Source organism: Eimeria acervulina, genomic scaffold (assembly GCF_000499425.1).
Source record: "Eimeria acervulina Houghton genomic scaffold, Eah_scaff8, whole genome shotgun sequence".
Lineage (NCBI taxonomy): Eukaryota > Apicomplexa > Conoidasida > Eucoccidiorida > Eimeriidae > Eimeria > Eimeria acervulina.
The window spans coordinates 68,086-86,087 of NW_013549594.1; the positions used below are offsets into that span (position 1 = coordinate 68,086).

The 18,002-nt window shown below is 51.8% G+C and overlaps 3 protein-coding genes across 3 annotated transcripts; 2 read left to right on the forward strand and 1 right to left on the reverse strand.

Moving 5' to 3' along the window:
- Positions 1–228: 228 nt before the first annotated feature.
- Positions 229–4,954, forward strand: EAH_00002470 (hypothetical protein, conserved; the record flags this gene model as incomplete). The annotated part of the gene is made up of 5 exons (XM_013394389.1): positions 229–1,544; positions 1,699–2,099; positions 2,322–2,593; positions 3,435–4,548; positions 4,779–4,954. The coding sequence occupies 5 exons, from the start codon at positions 229–231 to the stop codon at positions 4,952–4,954; spliced, it is 3,279 nt and encodes a 1,092-aa protein (XP_013249843.1).
- A 5,903-nt stretch (positions 4,955–10,857) lies between these two features.
- On the forward strand, positions 10,858–12,183 carry EAH_00002480 (hypothetical protein, conserved; the record flags this gene model as incomplete). The annotated part of the gene is made up of 3 exons (XM_013394390.1): positions 10,858–11,253; positions 11,567–11,820; positions 11,997–12,183. The coding sequence occupies 3 exons, from the start codon at positions 10,858–10,860 to the stop codon at positions 12,181–12,183; spliced, it is 837 nt and encodes a 278-aa protein (XP_013249844.1).
- A 962-nt stretch (positions 12,184–13,145) lies between these two features.
- On the reverse strand, positions 13,146–14,294 carry EAH_00002490 (cyclin, N-terminal domain-containing protein, putative; the record flags this gene model as incomplete). The annotated part of the gene is made up of 1 exon (XM_013394391.1): positions 13,146–14,294. One exon carries the CDS (start codon positions 14,292–14,294, stop codon positions 13,146–13,148), a length of 1,149 nt encoding a protein of 382 aa, XP_013249845.1.
- Positions 14,295–18,002: the final 3,708 nt, after the last annotated feature.

The window sequence follows — 18,002 nt, forward strand, 5'->3', positions numbered from 1 at the left end:
TGGCAGCTTACCCCTTTTTATTTATTCAACTTCGAAGGAGCTTCATCATTATACCGCATGGCTTTACTGTGGTTTTCCCGGTGCCATCGCGGCCATTCGCTTCCTTAGTTTGGCCGTGGCGAGCGGAGCGGGGATTTGGTGAGGAGCTTTGAAGCACATGCTTCTCTACTCTGGTCCTGCTCTCATCCACACGTCAGGGATCGTGCTGAATGATATGCTACAGCCGGCATGACCGCTCCCTCCATCATACGAGACTTCCCCCATGGGGGCTTGGGTCGAGCAGCAGCAGCACCAGCTGCAGCAGAAGGGCCTGCTGCATCGGCTGGAGCACAGGCAGGAGAAGTAGCAACACTACACGCAGCATCATCCTTCGCAGTGGCATCTGGACACGGGCGTCGAAGATACCGTCGGGCTAGGCTTCCGCTGCTGCTTCTTTTTCCTGTTTTTATTGCCCTCTTCCTGAGTAGCTGGTCGTACGCTGCGGCAGAAAACCCCCCGGACAATCCTTCTTCTGAAGATGACAGTAAAGAATCAAATGGCGAGCGGAACGGCAATAATCCAGTGCCACCAAAACAACCGGGACAGCCGGGTGGTGGTGTTCCTGTTCCCAGCGTTTTTCAGGTGGCTTCTGAGGCCATCCATCCTCCCTTGCGCGCCCCTCAACCCATGCGCTCAGCACCTTCTTCAATGGGGCACCGCAGCATCTCGCCAACTATGCCACGTGATCGCCGGCCATCCGGCGCAGGTCTCGCCTCCTCAGGCGCTCTTGTTGTGTCTGACACGCTGCAGCCCAATACCTTTGGTCGCGTGGGGGCCTCCTTTGGCAATGTGTTGGTCCTGACAGACGTGGACGACACCTTGTGGTGTTCGGGATCCATGGCGGCTTTCGGCAAACACATCGGGGGCATCGACGGCGAATTTGCTCGCGGGCTGCCGTACCCTGGCATAGGGACGCTTGTGTTTTTGCTCGCCCTGGGGCCCCACACTTGCACCCCCAGCGGCCTGCGCATCCCTATTGATCATTGCCCGGTGCCCCTTCATTCGCCACAGACACAAAACTGCCCGTATGATGTGCAGCAGCATTCTCTTCAGCTCGTACTGCCACGGAAGGCTGGTGTTCTCTCTGCAAGAGTCTCCACTTCGCTTTTCGCCCAACTCACGCGCCCTCCCTCTTTCTTCAAAGACATTGACGCAATTTTCACTAGCGGTGTGCGGCAACTGTACGGCGCAGGCGCCCCTCGCTGGCCGTTAGGGTATCAGAATCAAGTGAAGTTTGCCCAAGTACTGTCTTCGCAGCACTCGCGAGGGGAGGCCAAGGTGTGGGGGTTCAAGGAGGCCCTAAAGAATGGAGGGCCCGCAGTGGTGCTGGGAGACACGGGGGAGAAGGATCCAGAAGCTGCTGCAGGAATGGCTACTAAATTTCCTGAATCTCTTGCAGCCGTGTTGCTGCACTCCGTCTTCCTCGACCGACAGAAAGAATTACTGGCGGGGGGTGGCCAGCTGCGAAAAGATATACCAAAGCACAGTATTCCCTTTATTATGAAGTAAGCACGCCGTCACAAGGATTTGGAAGCATGCGAGGTTTAGGTTTTTGTGCTGGTGAGGGCCGAGCGTCTTGTGTGCCTCTTCGGGTGCATCTGCACTGGGTGTTTCTCAGTCTCGCTGGTCCATGCGTTTATTTGTGTCAATGTGGTGCAGCACAGCTGGCCTCACTTTCCCTGCAGTGCAGTTGGTGTACGAGTTGATAGTGAAGGTACGAGGGGGCGAGGAGTTGCAGTCTCTCGCACAGCTAAGCGACGAGGTGGCCTATGCTGCCGGCGTGCAGATAGCGGCGGATGTGCGCCAACTGTTCAGAGCTGCAACGCAACAACAGCTTCTGGCAGCAGAGGCCAGGGCTAATGGGGAGTCTGGCTGGCCGCCGCTCCCACCGCCCATAGTATTCGTCCACGTCACGCAGCTGCACACGCAAGTTGTAGAAACTCGGCAAGAGGTCGGCGTAGCTAGCCAGCTTGCTAGCTTCAGCAGCAAGCTTGCCACAAAGGTCGGCAGGTGGTCGGCAAAGAAGTTTTCACAGAATCCGGAACTCATCGATGTAGCAGGTAAGACTGTTTTTGGGGCAGCCACAGCTGCTGTCTGATGTTGGGCATCAAGTGCACTGCTTATTTTGCGTAGTTTTGAGTATCATTGTTGCTGTATGGGACGTCGTTTAGCGTCGAAGGCTGTTTTGCGGGATGTTGTTTGTAATCTTTGTTGCTGTGGTAGGCTTGTATCAAGGGCTTCCTGTTCAGGGTTTGGGGTGTGTTTGTGAATTCGAATTGCAGCTTTCCGTCAACTGGCCGAGGTGCATCCAGTGTTCCTTCAGTCGCCTGTGCAGCGGGTCTCGCCGCAAGGCGTTCGCTACCCCTTGGGTGTCCCGTTCGCGAGTTACCGCACAGCAGTGGGGGCGGCGTTGGGTAGCTGGGTGCTGGGCATGCTCACGACGCAAGACGTTATGTCTACCGTTGTGGCGGCTGTTAGGGATTTGCGCTCTCTGGGGCCTCCAAACCACTGCTGGCAGAAGACTGCTGTTCACGAGTTGCTTGTCGATGTCATGGTAAGCCCGGTGGCGGTGCTTTTCTTGGGACAGGGTCCTGATCTTGCATCTTGTTGGATGCGATGCGGGACTGGGGAAGGCTTCAATTCTACAGCTCTTTGCTGGCGCGGTTTGATTGGCTTGTTTCTGCCTCATGTGTATCATTTTCGTCCGATGCGTATAGATCACTTTGCATATCCCTGCGTTTTGCTGGAATGATGGCCCGACCTGCGTGGAGACCCCATTGCACGCACATATGCATGTACATCCTTGTATGCATACACAGATCGGCGTGTTTTTGTCCGCATTAGAACATTGGATTGTTTTCCAGTCATACTGTGTGTGCACACATCTTTGCGCAAAGGCATTTGCTTTTCTGTCTGTACCTGTACATGCGTACGCGTCTGTATTGATGGGTACGTGCATCTATACGCGAATGCTATTTATGCAGATCCTTCGTCTGCTGTATGGGTGGGTGAACCAAGAGATGAATTCATTTATGCGTGCGGGTACACGCACTCCTTCGAGTTTGTTTATCTGGAGGTTCACGTATGTGTCCGTATGCGCATGGGCGGATGCAAATGTGCAGTATTTTCTCGTTTTTATTGACCGCCGCACGCTTGTGTGTACATCCGGATGAGGTTTTCTTGCGTGTAGCTATATATTTTGATGGTATTCACATACGCACACTGGTGCTTCTCGCCGTTGCGTTGATAGCCCTTGAGAGTAGGTTGGAACCGTTTTCTTGTGGTTGTGGGGTGTGCTTGCTGTTTTCATCAGCATTGGCGTCTGCACCTCTCATGAGTTTCCTTTTCCGCGTTTGTGAGTGTCAGGTGCATTATGTGGGTGTTTATGTGTTAAGTGCTGCATCATTGTTTCAACTGCACAGGCCGTCCAGCACTTTTTGGGTCCGCTAGAACTTCGCACGGATTTGAGGGGAGCCGAAGTATTTGGAGATGCTGTCTCAGCGTTGAAGGCTTTTGAAAATTTCCACAGGAGGCACTGTGAGCTGCGCGAGCCGGCCACTTCCACTCCTCAGGCCATATGCCTGGAAAAGGTAGAGGCGGCGCTTGCAGCGCATGCAGCGGACGGGGGACCGGCAAACGCTGGACGGCAGCTTTCGCCACTTCTCACACTCCCCTGCCGCTACAGAGAACAGATGGACCACTGGCTGTCTGCGGGCCCCGAAGAAGTAGAGAGTCTCGCCTTTTTCCTGGGCCGTGCCATTATCATTGGTTCCCCCGCAGCAAGTCTGGTTTATGCGGAAAGAGAGGGACACGCAGAATCCCCACAACAAGAACAACAGCAGCAGAACCAACAGCAGGAGCAACAGCAGCAGCAACAGCAATCGAACTCGAAGATACCGCCTAATGACCCCGCGCTGTACAGACTGCAGCGAGACTTGGCTCTTATGCCGGAGTTGGCTGTTGAACTGCATACTGGACCTGATGAGGCCCCAAGTCCTATTTCTCCGATCTTGCAATCGGCAGCTGTGGACATCCAAACATCGGAGGATCTTCGCCTGTTCATGCCTGAGGATTATCGTTTACCCACGGATTTGGGAGCCAGTGCAGGCGGACAGCAGCATGGCGGCGGCAACAAAAGAAGCCCCCGGAACAGTCGGACAACAGACATGGGCGGAGCAACAGAAAAGGAAGGCGGTGGAGGTAGTGACTATCATGGGGATTGCATGCACTCGAAATCTTTCCCTGTTAGCGTCTGGCTGGAGAACCTCAGGGTTTTCTGCTCAGGCACCAGAGATCCAGTAGGCGCAGGTGTTTGCAGCGTTTTGAAGCGGTGGTTATACGGGCCAGGAGAGCACCAGGGACCCCAAAGCGATGCGGAGAATCCCAGGAGGTCAAGAGCTGCCCTGCCTGCACTCATCCGCGTCGCAGATTGGAATACGCAAAAGCCAAAATCGACTCTGGAAATATGTGAGCTGGATATTGCTCTCGAGCCGCCCCACATGAGACCAGGTGAGACATACCACAAAAACCTAGTTTGAAACGAAAAAATAGCATTTCTGGCTACGCGGTTAGAACCGCACGGTTTGAGGAGACACAAGACGTGCGTTGTATGGAATTTAACTTCATTAGATTTTGGGTTGCTGCCGAGGCTGGACGTAGAGCCAGAGGGCAGAGGGAATTCATGTGCTAAGGGAGCTTCACCTTGCATGCGTAGTGATATTTTTGGGGTGTTCGCGCAGGTGCAACTGGTCGTGACGAGATGGAGAAGGCCCAAGCTTTTAACTTAGTTGGAGGCATATACGCAGGAAGAGGAACGGTGAGACACCAGAGGCCGGCTGAACGTGCTGCGTGGCAGCGCGTTAAGGCCGCTCTGACTATACTGAAGGACATGGAGCGCAACAACCTGTTCGGATAGTGTTGAGAGCTAAAGCATCTTCAGGACAGCCGACGCATCTGTGGGTGTCCCATAGAACACTCCATCCACTAGATAGACCTTGGGAACCTGCCAGTAGCCGTTTGACTCGCGTAGGGATGTGATAATAGAAGACCTTTTTATAACGGATGAAGGCGTCGTAGTAAATGCTGACGAAGACTGCTGATTACTGATGGAAACCAAGGTGGCAGAAGGGTTCAGCACATTTTTGTCACCGTGCAGTTACCCCCTGTTGTTTCTTTTGTTCTTGCTTCGGGCACTTTGCACATGAAGACAAGCAGCATTGTGGGTTCTTCCTACGACGTGCGTTTTCCTTGCCTCCTTCCGTTTCCTCCGGGGATGCAGGAGAGGACAGCTGGACCTGGAGACAGACCCAGCTTATCGACGAAGTGCACACAACTTATTTCCCTGACTTTCTGAAGAGAGAAGTCAGAAAAAAGAGAGACTGAATGTAGAAGACAGCCAATTTTTTGCTGTTGTTTTCTGGCCGGAAATTTTAACGCCGCGGTATTTATATGCACGGGCAAACCGCTTGAAATTCGAGTACATTGCAATGCAGTTGATTGGGATGCAAATAAGTGTACGCACCTGCGCACTTGTGTGAAAGTCAAGTACGTAGAACTGTGGCAGCAGGGTTTGTGGGAAGTATATGACAAGCAGCATTTATGGCATTTTAGAGAACCATAGAATATTCATAAGTATCGATTCTAGCAACTACCCCTGTTCCAAAGGAAATTGATGGCAATCTTTTTAAAAAAGGATCTTAATTACAGAAACAATTACTCATCGCTAGAGTCATAACTTCCAATAGTTGTTCAAGGACTTCTTGATCATATGGGTGGCCCCCCTCTGGAAAAGCTTGATTAGTTCCATAAGCGTAAATGCTCACTGCTTCTCTGAATTGATCCTTGCGTGACACCGGCCATTATTTGTTCTCGCTGTCGTCGGCGGGTCTTGCTAGTGGATCGGCATTGCTTATTTAGAAGCACGTCTGCTACTGTCGGCGCCGTTCCTGCAGCAGCAGTAAATGCAGCGATCTCTACGCAAGAGGAATTCACATCCAGCTTCAGCACTTCAGCATCTCTGTATCGGCTAATACCAACATTGCAGATTAGTTTGAAACTTCCACAGGATGAACTGACCTTAAGGATGCCTAGTTCATTTTTTTGCTGCTTACACGCCTCTCCATTGAACCTAACATGTCATAGCGTTTACACTACCTAATATCCGACTTGCCGCACCGGTAGCGGAAAATGGCGACTAAATTCCACTACGTACTCATGCCTGTGACAGCCGTGGTCTCTACGTCAAGTGACAATAGCACCGAACCCAGGCCATGAAGCAGCGACCATTATTCGACCAGTTGTGTTCTAAAACTTCTAAAACGGCTCACAGCGGCAGCATCACGCACTTCCCACTCCTAGTAAAATCTGTAGAGGGAACGAAGAATTTTGCTGCCGCAAATGTAGTAGCGAGCAGTAGCAGGCCTCTTTAGATGAAAAGAAAAGCCTAATATGTCACTAAGGAAACTTAGCTACGGCAACAGCATCATCCTTGCGTAAATTCTGGTCGTTACTACCCAGTCCACGTATGCATTCTTGCTTATAGGAAAACACAAATCCGAATAATTGGTACCAAGTGAGGGGTGCAGGTAAAATCAGGTGCAGGTAAAATCATCAATGGCTGCGCTAATCCTAAGACTAAGTGCCAGTTTTTAGCCATGCATACTAATAGACACCTACAACTACAGACAGGGAGTTGGCGTAACCAAGCCGAATGGGCCTTGCACTGTAATAAAGGCGACGTACGAGTGTGAACGTGTGCAGGGTGAGCGAGAAAGAGAACGCAAAGATGGGACTTTCGATGCATTGCTAATACTACATGGCAACGCAAACGACAAGTAAGTGCACAAACAGATACCACCCATTTGCTTGATATGCAGGCAGCACTACTACAAACCCAGACTGCGATGCCCTAAACCGGCGCACCAGCCACCCACCTGCGTCTTAGTGCGAAGCACGGCAGTCTAAACAAGAAAACACGGGGACTCGCCGTGGGGTGACGAGACAAAAATAACAGAAAAAGGTAGACGGAGCCTGCCGTCGAGCATGCGCGAGAAACCGGGGACTATTTAAAATTCAATTTCATTTACATTTGGGCTTCTAGCGTGTCTTTGTTTCTAATTAACAGAACATCCCGAAAATTGTTGGAATTCACACCCCTGAACGAAGCCGCCACTTCAACTGACAGAGAGTCTACGTATTTCTCGCGAAGAAAGGAGATAAAGGCCAAAGACCCGCCGCCAACGCCGAAATAATACCTTCGAACAAACAGAGCAGCAGACGTTTAACAGGCTTAATGGGGATTGAACGTAGATTCAGCGTATTAGCAGAAGCTGTTTGAAGAAGAAAGTACTTTGCATGCGTTTGTCATGTTGCCCAGTCTTGTAATTACAGCTTGATGCGTGGGGATGCACATTATGAGAGGAAAAACGAAGGGGAATGGAAAATTGGTACTTCACTTCAAGAAACAGCAGTACCCGCTCAAAACTGTACATTCAAATTATATCCTTGAGCCTGAACTATTCCGACTATTCATTAAGAGCTGTCGAGGGAAGATGCTCTGCAGCTTCCATAAGCACAACGCTCAATGCCGACTGGCACTAACGATGATTGCGTTTAAAAGCGATATAAATGAGAGAAAAGCAAGTTCTCTGCATACCTCTTGGAAGCGACAAGAGCGATGCCATCCTTGTGCAGGAGGCGCCTGAATATCTCTGCAAGGGGCTCGAACGTCTCCTCTCTGTAGATTCCTTCGGAGCACAAAATAACACTGAATTGAATTCCTCGTGCCTTGGACTGGCACAGAGTCCTAGTTGCCACCTTTGTCTCTGCCAGGGCCGTCGCTCCACTTCTTTCTCTCCCCGACCCTGTCATTATCCGTGCTTCAGATTCCGTTCCTGTCTTTTTTCTTGCCTCTTTCTCTGCCGGTGCCTGCGGTTGTGCTTTTTGGCATGAGCAGCAAATTTCCGGGTAATTTTCCCAGGATGCTGCCACACAAAGGGCGCGGCCCTGCAGGAGAGAAAAGCTTTCCCCCTTTTTGTGCTCCCCGTTGCCCACCTGTTGCAGTACATTCTCCACATTATCTACAGATGCTGCCCCAAGGTCTCCAGAGTCGGTGGCAGCAGGTGCGGAAACGCCACTGTGAACGAAAGCAAACAACTCATGTTGATGGGGCAAGGTAGCGCCAAGAAGATCGCCCTCAGTGTTCTTCAGGATGTTCCAGCGCGTTGCCAAGTTAAGAACCTTCAAAAGGACAGGAGAGTAAAAGGGCAAAAGAAAGCATGAGGAGAGAACGAAGCGATCCACATACGCTGGCTTGCCGATGTGGAAAAAATTCCGCTTGGTAAGGGTCAATGCTGTCTTCAGAGTCCTACAAGATCGTGTGCCCACCAGAATAAACCAGCCAGCACACTATCCGGCTATCCAAAGGGCCATGTAACGGAATTCCTAACCAACTGATCAGAGAGTAGATCGGCGAACTGCCCAACTAGGCATTCAACCTCGCATCAATATTTGCTTACTCACCTAGCTAGTGGGTTCAATAGCTAGCAAATCACTTCTCTAATTGTCTAGGTAGCTAGACAGCTTGCCAACACGCACAGAATTAGCAACCAATGGAACAACTCAGCATATCAGCCAAGCCGCGTGTGGCCGCGTGTGGATGATCTGGTGTCAGCCCTTCTTTTGTAAAGCAAAAACCACCTGTGGCATTCTAAACTGTGCCGAGGTGGTTTTGCAGGGGCTTTGTGGGCAAAATAGACTGCATGCTCGTGCAATGCTACCAACATGGGGTCTCACATCGTTGTTCAAGTCCTGAAAGACCACAGCAGACGCGCCGTTTTTAAGAGCCCAAATACCCAACAACCCGTGACCGCAACCTGCACGAAAATGTCCATTTATGTTCACGATGAACCAGGATGAAGACTGAATTGGATAGGTGACCCTGCATTCATCCTGTTAATTCAGAAGGGGCTCTGGCTAGTCTGCCTCGATGCAACGCGAGGGGCGAGGGAAGGGTCTGTTTGCCGAGAGCGGGATGCAAACACAGACAAAAACGTGTGAAGAGACAAAGAAGCACTTGCCGCCACAATACGCACCCAGATCCAGCACGTGGCCAGTGGCAACCAAGCAACGAACTTGTTTAGCTTCCTCTTTATCGGTCTTCTGCAAGAAACCCAAAAGGTCCCATGTACACTCCCAAATAGAAAAGCCTCCTTCATATTCCCCCTTCTTCACCTGAAAGTGCAACGGCAAATTGTACAGCGAAAGTCCTATACAGGCAAAGAGAGACAACCATGAAGCCAAGGAAGAGCAAGCGCCGCGAAGAAGGTAAAACGTGAAGAGACGCCCAGACTAAAGTACACATTCAGACGCACAAGATGTGCACAAAAAGCACATCTGCATAAGATAGCCACCGCCACACACGGGTTCAGAGAGGGACAGACTGGGACACAGAAAACGGACGGAATAAGGGGGGACAGACTAATGGAAAAACACACACGCGCGCACACGGGGACGAACCGAAAAAGACTAGGAAGAATGCACATAAGGAAACGGATGGAAAAGCTTGTATGGAAGAGCTTGGCAACCCGTGAGAGAAGCACGAGTGTGGCAAGAGACAGTCACTGCATGCCGAGACTTGGTGCCGATACTTCCTGAAGGAGAACTGAATGACGCATGCAATAACTATTTTGTTAGTTAAAAATTAGAAACCTAAGTCATTCAGTATCTGACCACCATCTCGTTGCTGGCGGTTGGGCATCCATTTACAGCAAAGAAAACAGACGCCTTCTCATCTCCTGCCTGTTCATCCGTTGGACCCCCGGGGATGTTCCCTTCTAGGGCAGCTGCCTTCAAAGCTGTGGGTTGCTTAGCCTCTCTTTCTGCAGCGCAGGAGAGTGACTTAGTGTGTAGGCTCAATGGTACACCTTCGGGAGTAACTCGCAGCGCTGAGAATGTGGGAGGAGGCCCCCAGTCCTCTGGGAAAGCCATTTGTTTTCCTCCGGCAAACAACTAAACAAGCCAGCAACAAGGTACTCAATAACACAAAAAAGATACTGCCTTACAACCTAGGCGCTTAAGGAAGGAAGGGCAGGAATACAGAGGCAAATGCTGGATACGACGGGATGCTCTTTATTGCCCGTGTGGCACAATGTCCTGAAGCAGGGAACGCATCTCCGACAAAAACGCGATTATACGCCACTTGCAACTTTAGTTGCCGTGAACATTATATGTGGCTAAGGATTTGTGCAAAAACGAGTAAAAACAATCGACGCGGCCGACGGAGATCCATTGTCACAAGGGGGCCCCACGCCCGTGGAGCCTCACCGTGTGGGCATCTTCACCACTACAGTTCTAATTTCGTAATTTGAAGTCCCCTGAATAGCTATATTTCCTCTTTAATTTTGTGCATTGAGTCTAAACAACGCCGGCCGGCAGCAGCAATTGCGATTCCCTCGCACGCACGAGGGCCTTGTGACTGGCAGCAAAGGGCGTAGATGTGCGTCCGCAAGCAAATGAAGTTGCAGTTGTCATCAAACTTGAATAATCTGGATGTATGAAGGAAAGCGACCAACATTTTCTTAGCTGCTGCGCCTCCTTGGGGCATGGTGCTGCAGGCTGCTTGCCATAGCAAATGGCTTTTCGCAATCCTGCGCTTGGGACAACCACTGCAGTCAAACCTTCCCCTTTCTTGAACTCACCCACAAGTTCTTGTACCCTTCAATCCCTGCTTGCTGCCGCTTTTTTCTGTCTTTCGTTTTCTGGATTGCAACTTCTATCTCGCGTGCCGCAGTCCCGGGCGTCTGCATCTCATTAGACAGCATGGCAACGAAAGGACTTTCCGTTTTCCTCCCTGGCGACTACTGCCCCTTAATTCAACCTTCAGAAGACACTGCAGCAGAGGCGGCGGATGGAGCGTCCGCCTCGGCTGGCGCTGCAGCAGCAGTAGCCCGCACGTTCGACTGGAGTGCCGTGCACGTTCACTCATCTCAGGCTACTGGGACTTCTGAGCCGCAGCAACAGCCGGAGTCTTCAGTTGAGATAGAAGGGGCGGGGCCTTGCGTCAAAGCCAGAACGGCTTCCTTGCTACTGCCTAGGCACGTCTTGCCCCCTCACGCCCCCACATACGTGTGTATTAGCACACACAACAGATACACGCCGCGAGTTGGGGATATTGTCATCGGAATCGTCAATACAAAAGGATCAGAGTACTATGGAGTACGTACACCCTTTTGCTGAGACCATGAAAACGACACTATTTGGTTAGCATGTTTTATCCTTCTTGTCCAGACTGGCTCGCCCCCAAACTATGCTAGTGCGCTTTTTATTGCACCTCCCATTTCCTTAGCTCGTCCTTACCTCACCCACGCCCTAGACCGTTAACCATACCCCGTAGAGTATCCATTGGCAGACGAGTTTTCTGTGGGGTCTCAGAAGCACACAACTGGACCTGGCGTCGAAGGAACTAAAACCCCTACCTGGCACCGCCTATCCGACAGTTACGATGGCGGCTGTGTGTCTGTCTGTTCAGGTCAACATCCGTGGTTTTGCCCCTGCCCGCCTGGCAGCAGTGGCGGGATTCGAGGGTGCGACGCGGCGTAGCAAACCGCAGCTGAGCATCGGATCTGTGCTGCTGCTGCGCGTTTCACACCTGTCTCCCCTGCTGGGGGCTGACGTTACCTGCTGCACCAGCAACTGCAGCAAGCCGTGGACCAGCAGTGAGAAGGTACTTGGAGAGCTAAGAGGTGGAACCATTATTGAGGTTCCTATTCCGTTCGCATTCAGGTATGAAAAATCTGTACTGCTGTTCTGCATGTTGCGGACGTCCCTGCTGCTGCTGCGTTTGCCGTTGCTGCTTCCGCTATGCACGATCCTTTGCTAAGTACGCAGCTTAAATCTTTTTCGAGCTTTTGCAACAACTACGTGCGCCTGCGTTGCTGCAGCATGTTATGCCGCGACAGTCTGGTACTGCAACTATTGGGCAGCCGCCTTCAATTTGAGATAGCCATTGGCCTCAATGGCCGCGTTTGGATCAAAGCCGAGACGCCTGCTCTCAGCATACGGGTGGGGAACTGCATTACTGCCGCAGCAGCGGGAAGAACACCTGCGATGCTGCAGGCTATCGTAGACGCTGTCTTACAACAGTGACTGTGCACTATTCAAGCTTCTGACGCTACAGCAGCAGGAGCTCCCCTGCACACAGCTGCTACTGCACAGTGCACTGGCAAGCATCGTGTGTATGCAATGCTTGAAGCGCTGGTGCTGCTGCTTCCGCTTGGCCGGAGCCCGTCGGTACCCCGCCAGATTCCAGACAAACAGAAGCTGGGCATCCACCATTAACAGAACGTATATGTGAGCTGACTTTACACCTCCGCTCGACTGCACCTATCTCGTCAGCGACAGACACGTCAAGGGTTCCTTACAACAAACTGCCACTGCAACGAAAAGATGGGCGTGCATGCTTTCCTCGCTCCCTAGGTGCCTACACTATACAGCAGAGGATGCGTCCAGCCAATGGCTGTCCTCTAGGGCTACAGCAGCTAACCCTAAGTACAAAACGTTCGCTGCTACTGCCAACCTGGAGTAACGGAGGGTAGCCGGAAGCGGTTTAGTGTGTAAAACATTTGCTTTGAGTGTACGAGAGATGTTGGGTTTCAAATGTAAAAACAATAGAGGAGAGTTAACAGGAAGACCTCCTCTGTGCATTGTGAAGGCGCAATAGGGATGGGAAAGGGCGGTCACTCCTCTTCGTCTTCTTGTGCCTTGCTGCCATCCGTATGGTCGCTTTTCGTCGGCCCTCTCCCTCCCCAGCGCAGGGGAAAGCCCCCCTTTCGCTGAACTCAGCCATCCCTACACCCTAAACAGTTAACGACGGGACTCGACCAAAACCCCATCCCGCCTGCTTAAAACCAAGGACGCCCAAACTGTAGTCACCCAAACAAATAAATCAGCGCAACTCTCCTACCCGTTCCACGTCGAGACGAAGAAGAGGAGCAGCACTACTCACGCAACCCCTCCAAACTGCTTATTCAGTCCAACACCCTTCACATGAATGCTGGCTGGGGGGCCTCTATAATTCCACAGCTTGAGGCTCGTCCCGGGAAAGAAAATCAAAGCTCTTCCCCCCTGCAGCCCCGCCGTTCTACTTGGTGCATATGCTCTTCAGGGACGGAATGCTCGTCGTCCGCTGGACGCTTGACCAACTGCTCGGGTGAACACCAGCTGCTACTGCTGCTGCTACTAGCTAGCTCCTGCTGCTGCAGCGGAGATTTCGTGACAGCAGAAGCCTCCGGTGTAGAGGGCGGTGAAACGGACTGGGAACTACCCGAGAAACATCCAGTCGATCCAGAAGAAGACGGAGAGCAGCACGTGTTCCCGCACTGCTGCTGCGGCGCTTTGCCACTGCTGCTGCCCCTGCTGCTGCTGCCACAGGTCAGCCCTTCAAGACCGTTGTTGCTGCTGCTGCCACTGCTGCTGGATCCACTATCTGCTGCAGCTGGCGGCTGGGGCTGACTGCTGTTCCAGCAGATGGCGCGCGGCCGCCTCGTGGCAAAAGGGGAGTCCAACACGAGTCTGAAGTACTTGTGAAATTCCCATGGCATGACATGCAGCCTGAAGTGCAGCATGCGCAGCAGCGTGGCCTCAAGGTGGTTCATCTCCTGCAGAGGGAGGCCCCCAACCTTCGCATAATACGCGTTCGAGTAGAATGTGTCGTCCGCAAATTTTACAGCAACCATCAGGGCTGTTACCGCCAGACGATGCAAGTTGAGAGGACACAGCCACACGTTGCTGTTCATCTGGAGCAGCCTGTCAATATAAACCAAGGCCAGCACAAAACACTCCCCACTGCACTGAAAAAAACGAGCCAAACGCTCCAAGTAGTCCGGCATGCTGATCATTGGCTCTGTGGCACTGAGAAAGCAAGGCGCCCCGCACCCTTCAGAGCTGTTTTGCATACCCAGGTGCTGCAACAAAGCTGCTACAGAAGCAACGATAGACGCGTCAGCAGCAGACACCTCGAACAACGGCTTCCGAGGAGGCGCCCTGCCCCCTCCAGCACCTGCGCCACAGCTGCAATTAGAGCAGCGGCGGCAGTTCGCCTCGTGCGAACCGTCACGAGATACATCCACGCTTCGTGAAGCGTGGGTCCCATCCCTCGTCTCCGCCTGGCTGAACGTATGCCGTAGAGGGACCACAGAGGGGCCCCCCTCAGCATGCAAGGGAGCCCTCAGCCCGACGGCCACAGCTGGGATGGCCATCGCCCTCAAGAGACAACAGAACGGCCTCCGCTCCTGTCGGTGATGCTGACGAAGTACAAAATTAATCAGTGGAGAATCATCACATCCAACTAATAAAACTAACCTTGCAGGCAACGAGACAATCAGTTATGTCTCTACCAACAAGGTTCTAGCTGGCGGTGCTTCTCGAACCGTAGCTCACACACAAAGATGTTTAGAGAGCGGGCCTTTCGAAAGTTGTCCCTTGTCGTCCGAATGAGATGGTGGATTTCCCTTGAAACCCCTATCCCTTTGAGCAATGTCAACGCAGCTGCAAGAGTCACGCTTCCGGCGAGTCATTTCATAGACAGAGTACTCAGGTTGAATAGAAGGAGTGGCCACTTTGTGGAAAATCCCAGTTTAAATCCTTTTCTTTATCCTCAGGCCCGCGGCGACGGCGTCTTTTGGCCTGCTCTCGGCTCCGAGTTGGCCTGCGGTTGGCTCCTAGGTGCGCGAAAAAAGATCGTTGGAGAGGAAAAACGCGACGGGCAGTCGCAAGAAGAAGTTGTAGCGGAAAAATCTATGGCACATATGAAAAAATCGCGTGCTTCATTACAATGAAGCAAGTTCGTCGCAGGTCAAAAAGGGGTGTCTATACACCTGAGAGGAGTTGTGATACGGCAGAGTACAGGAGAACCGCCAGAACACAGTGAACTCAGCGGCACAGACCAGAGAAAAGCCTGTTTTTTTCGACCCCGAAAAAGAAACGAAATATGAGGCCTATGGGGCAAAAGAAATGAAGAGGCGCCAATCAGTTCGCCCCCGTCGTGCCTGTGGATTTCGCAGTTGCGAGGTACACCCCCGCGAGGTTAGCATGGGTTCCACCAGCAGCCGTGCTTTTGGTGAGAAATACAGATAAATAAACTACTGATATTGGAGAACCCCACAACGAATCCCTCAGGTTCTCCCACAGAATCTCCCCGCAACAGCGCATGGGCTGGAATGGGGGGCATGCGAGGGGGAACTAACAGAGCAATGCGACGGTTTGAGAGTGTCCCTAGGGGAATATTCCTCCGTTTATTGGCGTTCAAGTTGCATAATATTGGCTGAAACATCATTTTCATGGATTTTCTTCGTCATCAAGCAACTCATCTTTGTCTTGGCCCGTTTCCTAAAGGATGCCCCGCCGCACACGGAATTCTGCTGCCGTCGTGGGACGTTGCAGACCGCTGCCCGGCCAACAAAACGAATTATGCGAATCAACTAATTGTACTGCAGAGATGTGGATAGGATCTACTTATCTGCATATATCGTCTTTGCCAAGAGGCGCACGATCGTTATTCCCCTGTTCGTGTAGGTAGTTCGCGCTTGTTGCAGGTCGTACAGTGCTCTGTGTAGAGCCTTTTGACGTACTTCCGCTTGCATCAAGATTGGCTACTGATAGACAAGTAGATGTTTGACAATTGTCTACAGCGCTAATGCAAGAATTAAAATGGGGGTCTTTGGTATTGTGACGGGAGCCTTCAACATCAGCCGATGACTTCCGCTCTAGCATAGCCTGTCTGGAGCGGGTACATGTATGTAACGAGTCAGCGATAGTAGTGGAAGGCTGCTGTGAGCAGTAATAGAGTCAAAATGCATTAGGTAAGATTTTCCAAAGGCTAGCTAGCCTCTCCCTGAGGCCAGATGCCTTCTACGAAGTCTTACCCTCAGCCTTCTGACTCAATGGCAGCTGGCGACGATCTGCGGCTAGTCTCGGCAACTCGTGGCAGACGGTAGCACAGCATGCTTCATCCAGACAGGTGCGAGCAGAGAACTCCACTCCCCCATCTGGTAGACTAGCGTACAGCATTGAATATACCGAAGGTACATTGGGAGATCTAGTCCAAGGAAGAGGTTCAGGCATTCTCCCCAAATCTTTATCGAAGCCTCCGATCCGCTTTCGCTTTTTGCATAAAGGATATTGGGCAGGGTATGCCCGCTTGTTGGGAAGTGAACATCAGCTGGGAGCCTCGCCCCGTTACAAGGGGAGCACACTCCACAGGAATTCTTCGTGTCACTTGTGTGCTCGCTAGCAATGGTTGCTATCCCTGTCTTCGCACACCGTTCCTCTTTCACAAAAGCATCGTATTTCAGTAATGTTTTTGTCGTAGGAACTATCCGAACTGTCCCTGTGCATCTATTCCAACCCGGCTGACTGAAACACGAAATCTGAAACGGCAGGTGGAGTTTTCCAATCCCGCTTAGGTAACGCAGGCGTCCGTACAATGGGTTGCGCGTTCGATTCCCGCTAGAAAGGCTTTTCATTCACTTCATGTTTGCTTTGCGGAGCGACGTAAACGATTTCGCTGAGTGGTGTGCAGTGTGAGCGCGCGTCTGAAGCGAAGCGGCGTACTTCTATGTAGCTCAGACGTGTGCTGATATGCGAGTGTGTGTCTGGGGCATACTAACGGGTGCTCCCCGTCTCACGTCCAAATAATAAGACCGCTGGAAGGCAGAAGGAAGGTTGGCGATTTTTTTCTTCTACGCTGAAGAGTAGTCCGTTAACAATTTTCACCCCGACTGGGCAAGCATCAACCTAGAGTGGCCTGCATCCTTTCTGCAAAAGCTTATTTTACCGTTGTTGCTGTGATTGCCCAAAGGCCCGTAATTAATTGCATCGTTCAGATTCCCTGGTGTTGAAACGGAGTTGAATGCGGTTCGTAGAGAACAAGTTCCGCTGTCTTTGCAGCGTCATGCATAGCAGCAGCAGCGGAACCCGTTGCGGCAGGCCGGCCCAACACTGCTGCAGGAGGCATTCGTTTTCCTTCGTCTCCTGTCGCTCCCGAGCTGGTGCTACTGCAGCTTCCCAGGGAGACCTCAACAATAAGGTGTGGCAGCTGCAACAACAGGTTTTTTCGGTTCCGCGAAACGTACAGAGAAGATAATCTTACATACGCTGTAGGCAGGGGGGCCTCATTACACACCTCAGCGCTGGCGCCTCGACTGTTGCCCTTCTCCACGTTAGCTCGAGCCTGCTGCCTAATCCTATATGGGAGGAACGTGAAATTGTTGCCTGCAGTGGAGCTGAGCTGGCTGTAGGGAAGAGAGGAAGGGTAGGTACAAGGTAAAATAGTTGGATCCAGAGAGCAGATGGAAATATGAAGGCTCTACATTACCCGTGAAATATCGCCGATTGCCACGTAATTAAGGAACGGCCAAGCTGCGCCGACCTCGCACATGCTCTCATTTGCGGGTGCTGAGTCAAAAAGTACACAGATGTTTTAAGAAAATTGCTTCGCACGTCAACCCTGAGAAACCCACTCGACTGCTCGGTCTCCTGGAGTGCTGACCGGATATTCCTATTCTATGTGGCCCTTGCAGGTTGATATCAATGTGTCCAGGATATCATGCTCTTCCAGGTGTGCCCTTTCGGAATGAAGTTGCTGCTGTGTTATGCTCAATGTCCACGGGAATTTAAGAGATTCCCTGAACCGTTTGAGGATGCCAACACTGATGGTATGATGATATCTCCACACTGGGGTTAACTCGCGGTGTATGCCAACGTGTTCACCCGATAACCAACAGCAAAGGGCCCTACCCAACGCAAGGCTACCTTCTTCAGCTCCCAACGCACGGCTACCTTATTCGCGTACTCGCATTCTTGCGCTATTCGGCAGGCTTGTGTATCCGCTCAGAGCAAGGCGTCTGCATTGTAGATGACTGCTGAACTCCTTATGTCGTATGTCCTTTCCTGGCGTTCTTGCGCAT